The following is a 10000-nucleotide window of genomic DNA, read 5'->3' as shown; positions in this document are numbered from 1 at the left end:
ACACTTAGGGAGGCGCTCAGGGAGCATTTTATGTCCCTAACAAAAATCATCCCCTCTTTTTTATTTGCATTATCCTTTTTTTTTGTTTTTTACAAAACGCTCCTGCGGATTCAGTTGTGTGTCTGCGTGTGTGTTGTGTCAACAAAAACACACATGGGACGAGCTTCTTCCCGTCCTCATCTGTCCCGGATCTGAACTGGAGGAGGGAAAACGGACAGAACATTTCTCTCCTTCTAGGGTAAGTCCTCACTCCCTCTCCTCCTCTTACTCACTTACATCTGTCCTCCTCTGTAGGAGAGGCGCCAGCAGAGCTGGACCAATGTTTTTTTAAACCAAGTTCACCCCCACCACCCTTCAGTGGAATCATGGAGCCTGTCACACACTGGGAGCGCTCACATGCGTTAGCACGAGGGGAGGCGGGTGAGTAAAAAAAAGAGTGCTCGGCCCACGAGGGTTGGCATCTGCCCCTTCACTCTGCTGTGGCTGGGCCTCAATCAGCGAGGCTGTTAGAGGTGTTTGGGTAAACCCCCCCCCCCCCAAAAAAACCATGCGGCCTTCTCCTCGCCTGAGAAGCCCCCACCCATCTCTCTCCTCCGTCCCGCTGCTGCTCAGCCTTGTGTTACCAGTTTGCTTTAACAACCGACACCAGCCAGCAGACTTCCCAGGAGGTAGAGCGGTGTGGAGCCATCACATTTAGCTCTAAGATATTACTAAAGAAGCTGCAGGCAAAAGAAAAAAATGTGTTGATTGCTGTGGGGAAATTCTCCCCCCGCTATGAGGGATATGGGTGAAGTGTGGGCAGCAATCTCCTGCTACAGGGTACCTCAGTCGAGACAATGCTGGTGCCCACTGGTGGAGCCGGTTGGCTTCATCTCAGAGAATAAGATTATAATGTAACATTAAGCAGATATAAAGTAAAGAACGGGGTACAAGTACTGCAAAACAATTAAAGAGACAGTCATGTGATCACAGGTGAGTCCAGGTTGTAAAAGATCCCAATGACATCTGTAAATAATAATAATTTAAAAAAAAAAACACAGAGAAATTCCAGCTGCAGATGAATCCCAGCCTCTGTGCATTTGTGTTCCGGAGCCATGGAGGAACAGCGTTTGGCCGCAGAAAAAACAAAACAAAACATGTGTTCCTGGCCCCCGGAGGATTAAAAAAAAAAAAAAAAAAAAGCGTGTACATGAAACTATGTGTGCACTAAATGATTCATAAGAAGCAAACGAAAACAGGCTGGCGTACAAGCGGAAAAATAGCCCGTCTGAATTTTAGATGAAGCTTGGGGTCCTCAGACTCGCTGTGTCATGATATCTGGGTCTGCAAGTGAAACAGACCGGAGGTGTGAGCGGCGTGCGGTTTAGAGGATGGGCGTAATTACTGCTGCGAGAAGTAGTTTGAGTTTTAGCATACAATCCTCTATGATGGAGCGAATTAAGGATCGCTGCCTCCTCTCGGAGCCGCCTGTGTTCGCCGTGGTGGCGGCGGCGGCGGCGAGGGGGGGGGGCGGCTGTGGCCTTCAGTGCTGCTGTCTGTTCTAAGAATAGGAAGCCGGTCCAAAGAACATCTCGTCTCTGAGTCTCCCTGGCTCCCCCCTCTCCCCCCAGCCCCCCAACTTATCCTTCATTCCTCTCTCTCTGTAGACGACAACAAGATGAAGTATCTATCTTTCATTAGATGTAAAAAAAACAACAACTGTTTCTGGATTTTCATTTTGCTTCTAAAATATCTAATCTTTACATATTTCATCCCATGAAACCAACACAATGTAACACATCTTTCTTTCTTTGCTGTCTTGACTCTCTCTGCCACCCCCATCCCCCCCCCCGCCACCTCATCCCCCCCTGTGCACTAATGTGGAGGCTGAATCTAACCCTGCTGGATGACATTTTTCTGCACTGCCTGCTGGCCTGTCTGCCTGCCTGGGGACACTAAAATAAAAACGCAGCAGTGTGGAGAGCCACAGTGAGAGCACATCCTGTATTGGCAACCTGACTGACATGTTCTGATAAAGCGCGCGCACACACACACACACACACACACACACACACACACACACACACACACAGTTGGGTGTGTGAAAAAGCACTCTCAGAGGACAGAATGTGAATCAAAACGTGTGTGTATGTGTATGTGTGTGTGTGTGTGTGTGTGTGTGTATGTGAGTGTGGTTGTGGTGACAGTGGTAGTGGTGTGGGGGTGGAGTGGGGGTGGGGGGGTGTGGGTGGCTGGCCTCTCCAGCTGCGCCCTGTCAATCATTTGTGACCTAACACACGGACAGGAGAGAAGGGGAGGGACGGCGAGGGGAGACATTCCCTTTTTTTCTGATGGAAAAATAGTCAAAGAGGGGCAAATGAGACCTGAAAAAAATACAGAAATCTTGTTGTCTTCTGGTGTGTGTGTGTGTGTGTGTGTGTTTGTGTGTGATTGCATGTGAGTGTGTGTGATTGCGTGAATAACACGCCGCCACTGGAACCCCATAGCCTGAATTCAACATCCCTCACCCTGAACAAGTGACAAAAAGATAACCATGTTTCACTTCACCGCTTTACGCCCTCTCTCCCTCACCCATTCTCTTTCTTATCCTGCTCTCCACCCCCCCTTCCCCTTCTTCCTTCACCTCACCTTCCCTCCCCCATCTCTCTCTCTCTCTCTCTCTCTCTCTCTCTCTCTCTCTCTCTCTCTCTCTCTCTCTCTCTCTCTCTCTCTCCCTTTCTCTCTCTCTGTGTGTGTGTCTTTCCACATGGCTGGCCATCCTTTCCCATGTCCCTGAGGATGGGAGGCTGTGCGGCTGCTTGGCAGGCTGACAGGGGAGCGCCAGAGAGCAGGGAACATGTAGTGACTAGGAGGGGGGGGGGGGGGGCTGCGTGGTAGTGGGTATAGAAGCCTTGGCACCTCACCACCCTGTGGCACTGGAAGAACTGGCTCTGCCCGGTAACATCAGGCAAAAGAAGCAAAGCGTGGCGGAGACTAAAGATAGGAGGAAAACACAGACGTCTCACTCCTCTCTTTATTAGCATGTACCAGAAAAGTTGCATAGCATGAAATGTTGAGGCAACAGCCGGCATGTCATCTTGTGCTATACAAATTTTTGTGCGTATGTTTCTCAACAAGACTATATATATAAAAAAAAAATTAAAAAAAGGAAAAAGGAAGGATCCATGAAATCGGGCTACAAACTTTATTTAAAATTTTTTTTTTTCTAAAACAAGAGCAAACTAGATGGTGACATCTTTACCTAATATTTGCATGTCTGCATTTCTTCTTCTCATGAGATGACATGTAACTACAAGGAAGTGGTGCAGACTATGTGATCGAGGGATTTTCCCTGACTTTCTAGTCGAGTCAGGATGAACGGGCTCGACTAGACCAGACCAGATCTGAAGAGGTTGTGAGAAAAACACTGAAAACCCCCCCCCACTGTGCATACGGACTGATTAAAGATCAGGTGATGCCGAGTCACTTTAAAACGACAGCTGATGGTGAACAATTTAGTAAATCGTAACTGCTGGTACCAATAAAAGCACCATCCATGCATTTATTGATTAAGGTGTGCCAGAAAGCATAAATAATCTACTTGAATGTTTGAAGGCTCACATGAACAATAATGTTGGTCTCAAAGCAACATGGAAATGCAGATAGATGGTCAGCGCTTAGCAGCGATGCTAATGCTCTGCTAAAACGTAACCGCTGAGAACTTTCTTTGTGTTTTTCTAATTGGACTATTTAAGTGATCAATGATATGAAATAGGAGAAATGCTCTGTCTCCGGTAGACGACATTTGAAAAGACCCGAGGGGGACTGTGACTTGCATTTGTGATAAGTTACGAAAGTGCTTTTTCCCTTTGGTCTCCCTTCAAAAATCCCGCCACATCACACAGCAGACTCGTCCCAAAACAACAACATGACACTTTGCCGACCCGCGCTCGCTCCCTCCTGACGGAGAGAAAGAGGAAAAAAGATGACAGCAGCTTTAGATCTGACATCAAACGCCGGCTAGGGAATGAGAAAGAAAGAGAAAGTGGGGGGGGGGGGGGAAGAGAAGGAAAAAACGGTTACATCTCTACTGTGACAGTTTGCTGGAAAAGCCTGGCAAACGCAGAGCAATTTCTCTCCTTCTCTCTATCTATCCATCCCTCCCTCCCTGTGTCTCTCATCAAAACTAACGCCGATTAGGATCTCAGAGAGCCACGCGCTTTGGATGGGATGTGAAAACACACGGAGAACCCAAGGGGTAAAAACGCCAGGATTAAAGCGGCGAGGGAACGCGGGGTGATAGTGGTGATGGTTCAAATAGATCGGCCCCTGCCACGGCAGCGGCTCCTCGCCTCGCCTTGCTCTCTCTCTCTCTCGCTCCGGATTCACACACTGATACATCAAGGCCATTACTCATTATAGCATGAGGGGGGAAAACACTTTTATGATGCTACTTTAGAGGGGAAGACAGAACGGAAAAGGGAGGGCTGGGGGTTATGAGTGTGAGCGAATGGAAATGAAAGGAACACGGAGAAATGACAAGATGAAGCAGATGACATACTACTAGTATGTTATGGGGAGAAAAAACAGAAAGGGGGTGTGTGCGACTGTGTGTGTGCATGCGAAGAAGGAACGCGATTCATACAGAAAGCTGACTAATATATCAGAAAAAGGAGGAGTGTGATGAAAGACAGAACGACCGATGAACGCAGGCTTTAAACTGATCGGTTTATGGAAAATATGGCGACTTAATTTGAGTTCATACACTTAATTGAGCTCCTCTCGCGGTTTATTCCAGTGCTCCTGAGGCGGCTCTGAGGTATGTGGTAAATTAAACGGTGCACACCTCAAGTAGTGCCAATATTTGCCACCATTTGCAAATGTCTATTTTTTTTCTATTCTATTCTTGAAAGTACTGAGATGTGAGGAGAGAAAAGACACAGAGAGTAAAAACTGATTAGTTTAGCCAAGAAAAAAAAAAAGAAGCAGGTCGAACTCTCTCCTCTCATAGACCCTGGCCTCGTTGTTCTTCAATTACTCCTCCAGTCGGCCTGCTTAATGATTTTCAGCTCGCTGAAATGCCAAATATGTGTGTGCATGAGCAAGAGTGTGTCTGTGCATATGCTTTTCTGTGCATGTGGGTGTGTGAGTGGGTGAGTGCATGATGCTCAGGCCAAGGTGCTGATGCATGTGGCCTTTCTGCCTCTGGCACGGACCCCAGTCAAACACAGACACAAGCTCTAAAATGAGCAGTCAGATCCTCGTCTCCCATGGGAGACCAGGCGAAGAGGCGGGTCACAGGGAGAGCGGAGGCGTTTGATTGGACGTAAAAAACAAGGAATCAAATATGTGTTTTGGTGTCTGTAGCATATCTCGCTGTGGGTTATTATAACTCACCGGCAGACTGGACGGGCGGTCGTGGGAGACGCCATCCTCGATGCTGGCCTTCCCAGAGTTCCCTGGAGCAGGACCCCTGGTGGTGTACGGCTCCTGCTGGGCCTCCTCAAATGAAAGACAGTCGATTAGATCTATGAGCAATTTTACAACAAGCTGTCAATATCGATGTGTGTGGATTCAAACTCTGCATCTGGATATCAAAAACGCTGTATGTTTTGGGATGTATTTTTTGAGAGAAGGAAAATTATATCATATAATAAAAGAAAAAAAAACTTCTTGACATTCAAAAACATCTCATTGCTCTATATTATGATACAATAAAATAATAAATTCATGGTTTGAAGGATTCTGTATTTATATAAAACTCAGAATTATATTATGAACATTCTTCTTTTAAATATTTGAAGGATAAAGATTAAAATTTGCAATATGGAGTGAAATAATTTCAAAAAAGACTCTGCAGTCGTTTGTTCCATCAGGTTAGAGGGCTGTAATAAAGATTGTCAGTCAGATTAAGTCACAACACAGAAAGGTATACTGCCTTGGCACACACACACACACACACACACACGCAAACTGAAAAACGTCCAAACACACACCCATCAGCACACAATACTCACCAAGTCATTTCGAATAAATCCGAGCCTAACCACCCACTAATCCTCAAAACATACACACACTTACAGACGAATACACACACTCATTCCTATTGTTCAATATAAGTCATTTTCTTTCCCTCTGTAATCACAAGCCTATCTAGTGTAAACCAATTTTCTCCCCATTGTCGGAGGTGTTGCCCTCTCCCTCTCCCTGCATCTCTCCCTCCTTCCCTCTCTCTACTCTATTCATTCACCGAGGAGGTCGTTCCTCCATCATGTTAAGCGTCGGCTGCACAATAGCAACTTGTTAAAGAGCTCTGAGTGGAAGGATTAGTGATAACTGATCGGAGAAACGCGGCGAGAGATCACACACGAGCACGAGAACACACAACGCTGGACAGACTCCCACACATTTATGCCATACACACAACCATAGGGTATATGTTCCGGTTTTTTACCATCGATATCCTTTTTCCCACATGGTTTGATTTCTTATCTGTTGTGTTATTGTATTGTGGAAGGTGGGCAATATCCCTGTCAACCAGGTGATATAATTTTATAGCAGAAGATTATCCATCACAACATGAGATGTTTCTATTATCAGAGCATTAAACGGGTCATAATTTGTGCATCCTGGGTGAATGACACCAATTTACCACTTCTATACATTCTTTATGAAATCTCATCAAACACTTTATGCACACTTGATAAATTACCTGCAAAGTACGCACATTTTGCATGCGGCACACACAGACACAAAAAGTTAATGTATTCATTCATCTATTATTAAGAAAAGGAAATTTAATGACCTTAAATGCCCCAGAGAAATCCTTTCAAATCCATATTTCACTCAGCCAATTAAAAGAGTGAAAAAGTAATTCCAGAAATACAGAATTTTTAAGTATCTTAATGTTTCTGAAATTTCATTTTTTAATATTTATGCAAGCAAGTGGTGGACATTTACTGTTAAATACTCGTGCCCGGCTAATGCAGTTATTCCAGCGGCTGATTTCCGATAAAGCCGTGCTTCCCTTCAGCAGAGCTACAAAATCAGTTCCTGCAGTGTGTCGTAAAGTCAAAGAATCCCTGAATATGTCCAACAGTTTATCTGTATCACATCTCTCAATGTGGATTATCACTTCTCTTTTCATTAGGTCCTATCCTGAAGGGCTGCGCAATTAATTTAGGACAAATCATACCCCTGATTTTTATTTCCTCAGCTAATAAGATGGAGAATGTGGGGACGTTTTGCTTCCATAGGTTGTCATCTGGTCGACGCAGGGAGTAAAAAGGATGTGAAGAAATGCTCTAAAATCTATGATGGAATGAAGATTGAAGTAAGAACCTAAACATTATGAAGTTTTCAGTTTGTCCAAGTGAGTTATTCAACCAAAAACATGAACTACAAATGACAGACTGCAGTCGGATTTTCAGGTGATTTATTTCTTATTTATTTTACCACAGTTAAAATGTAGTAATAGAAGCTTCAATATAATTTAATAATGTGAAAAAGCAGATAATAATCCATTCTCCCTTCTACTAAATTTCACTATTAATATTATAATGATATCAAATCATATTGTTGTTATATTGCATATGTTTCTCTTATTCTCAGGTGTGATGGCTGTCTGATTGAAAATGTGAAAAATATATTTTTCAGTTACATTCACTTATGAAAAAGACAGAAACCATGGAGATCCCTCAGAAACCAGTCTAAAAGTCAGAGGGGAAACCCTTTTCTCTCCTTAGACTGGTTCATCTATCATCAAGTGGGAGGCTGCAGAAGGACACTCAACAACAGGATCACAACACAGAACTGAGGCACTATTTTAAAACAAAGCCGTTCCAGTCTCATTGTTGAGGGCCCAGGGCTGGCCCTGTATTTGTGTGTTCAGCCCCCATGTTTATCAATGGGAGCCTGGGTGCATGCCAAATATCGGGCTTTATTATATGGTGGGATGAGCTTTGTTTGAAACCTGGCTTAGACACAAATACACCTCCACAGGAAAATAAAAGCCCAAGGAGGGAGGGAGGAGGGTGGTAGGGGCAGACGGAATAGGGAGATGGGATGTAAGGTGGTGGTGGTGAACCTAGACGTGCACACTTCACTTCACAGATGAAACGCGCACATGGACAGATAGTTGCTGAGACAGTGAAATGAGACCAGAAGAGTGGCTGCTGACCCAAAGCAAATATTTACTCAGGCATACGAGTCTGTTGTGTGTGTGTGTGTGTGTGTGTGTGTGTGTGTGTGTGTGTGTGTGTGTGTGTGTGTGTGTGTGTGTGTGTGTGTGTGTGTGTCTGTGCACTCCAGGGGATTTCCATTTTAAGTGGGTCAAAGTGAGGTTAGCCTCGTACTACTGTTTACACTCACGTTCTTACATCATCACTGTCAACCATAATATGGATAGAGAGGGCGAGAGAGGCAGGAGCAGAGAGGGGTGGGGGGTGGGGGGGGCAGGCTGGGAGAGAAACACAGGGGGTGAGAGGGAAGAGAGAAATGTGGAAAAAAAAAAAGACTAGAAAAGGAAGGAGAGAACATCAGAGGCGAGTGACGGAGTGGTGCGAGTGCATCCTTTCAGTTGAGTTTTTTCCAGTCCATTGTCTCAAAATCTCATTTCCCAGCTAATTTAGAAGCTTCTAAAATACACTCCACTCCATACCTTAAGCCTTAGGCCACAGCTAATCCTGTCTTCACACACACACACACACACACACACACACACACACACACACACACACACACACACACACACACACACACACGGAGACACGCTCATTCATCCTCTGTGCTTTTCAAAAGACTTCATCTTGGCATAGTAGAAGCGAATGAAGGATATTGAAGGCAACCGTTTGAAGTACATGAGGGAACGCAGGAATCAAACTGTGAGTTAAATGCTATTAGACAGCTGTGTGGAGAGGCAGTGTAATATTAGATTTGATTGAATAGATGACTGCTGAATGCGGTGTAATATATAGTGCCGGAGAGGCTTTACGCCGACGTAAATCAATATTGCAGCGCCATGTTAATCCCAGATACTCAGAGACCGGCTACGGTCGGGAAAATATTCGGAAAAGCAGAAAGGTGACGATGTTCTGTGCCGACGGTTGTTTGGAGACGTGAGACGCGAAGACGTGTACAAAAGCATCCAAGGCTTGTAATTTGAGGTTTTGTTGTGCAGCAGAATGATTTTAGAGGATACATTTCCTTTTCCTAAAATAAGAGGTCAAAGGTCAGTTTTAGCGACTGAACAGCGCCCCCTGGAGCTTGCATTTAACTCCTTTAACAGAAATCTGGGACACAACGCCGCCTCAAACAATAATTCCAACCATGACATTCAACCAATTTGACACTTTCTTTATTATTTTTTTGGTTCACACCTAATTTAAGAACGTTGTACTTGCTCTTTTTGGTTGGATGCACTGCACACTTTCTATCGCTCTGTTTGAGCGAGGAGCAAGGTGTTATGTTGTTTTGCTTGTATGAGTTAGATTGCCTTCAAAAACATGTAGTGGAAGTGGCGTGACAGCAAGCAAAGAGTATTTGCAGGCGCCGCCTTGACACAGCAGAAAGCAGCCAGAGCAGAATTCACAGCTGGGATGTCAGCGATGCTTTCCGGTGACATTATTCTCAACCGTTTTTTTTTTAAAGGTGAGAGAAAAGGTTAAATAATCTATCACAATTGTGATGTATACTACTATCTTCTACACTATTACTTTATTATCAGTCATTCTAAACGATCATCATCTTTATTTTCTTTAAATATTTTAATTTTATTCTACTACCTTCCCCTTGCTGTTCCCTCACATCTCTCCACATCCTCCCTCCTCTTCTTCCTCTCCATCCATCCCCTCTCCTCATTAATCTGCTTTCTCCACACCTCTCTCAATCTTCTTTTTCAACCACTCTCTTTCCCTATCATTTCTTTCTCTGCCATGTTTCTCTTCATCAAACCCACCTCTGCTTCTCTTCCCCCATCTCTCCCTCATTTCCCTTCCCCTCATGACTACCAAATGAATTAGTC

At 44.5% G+C, this 10000-nt stretch overlaps 1 protein-coding gene across 5 annotated transcripts in view; it reads right to left on the bottom strand.

Moving 5' to 3' along the window:
* The window catches only part of LOC137610611 (AT-rich interactive domain-containing protein 1B-like), a 172620-nt gene that overhangs the window by 107781 nt on the left and 54839 nt on the right, over positions 1–10000 (bottom strand). For 4 of the 5 annotated variants that reach the window (XM_068338283.1, XM_068338286.1, XM_068338287.1 and 1 more), the window contains exon 4: positions 5377–5481. In XM_068338283.1, the coding sequence (XP_068194384.1) occupies positions 5377–5481 (105 nt within the window). The remainder of the gene's footprint in view (positions 1–5376; positions 5482–10000) is intronic. The other variant, XM_068338284.1, reaches the window with a different exon arrangement.

The sequence above is a fragment of the Antennarius striatus genome, chromosome 17 (assembly GCF_040054535.1).
Source record: "Antennarius striatus isolate MH-2024 chromosome 17, ASM4005453v1, whole genome shotgun sequence".
In the NCBI taxonomy this organism is placed as follows: domain Eukaryota; kingdom Metazoa; phylum Chordata; class Actinopteri; order Lophiiformes; family Antennariidae; genus Antennarius; species Antennarius striatus.
The sequence above is the reverse complement of the archived record's forward strand: the minus strand, read 5'-3'. Positions and strand labels throughout refer to the sequence as shown.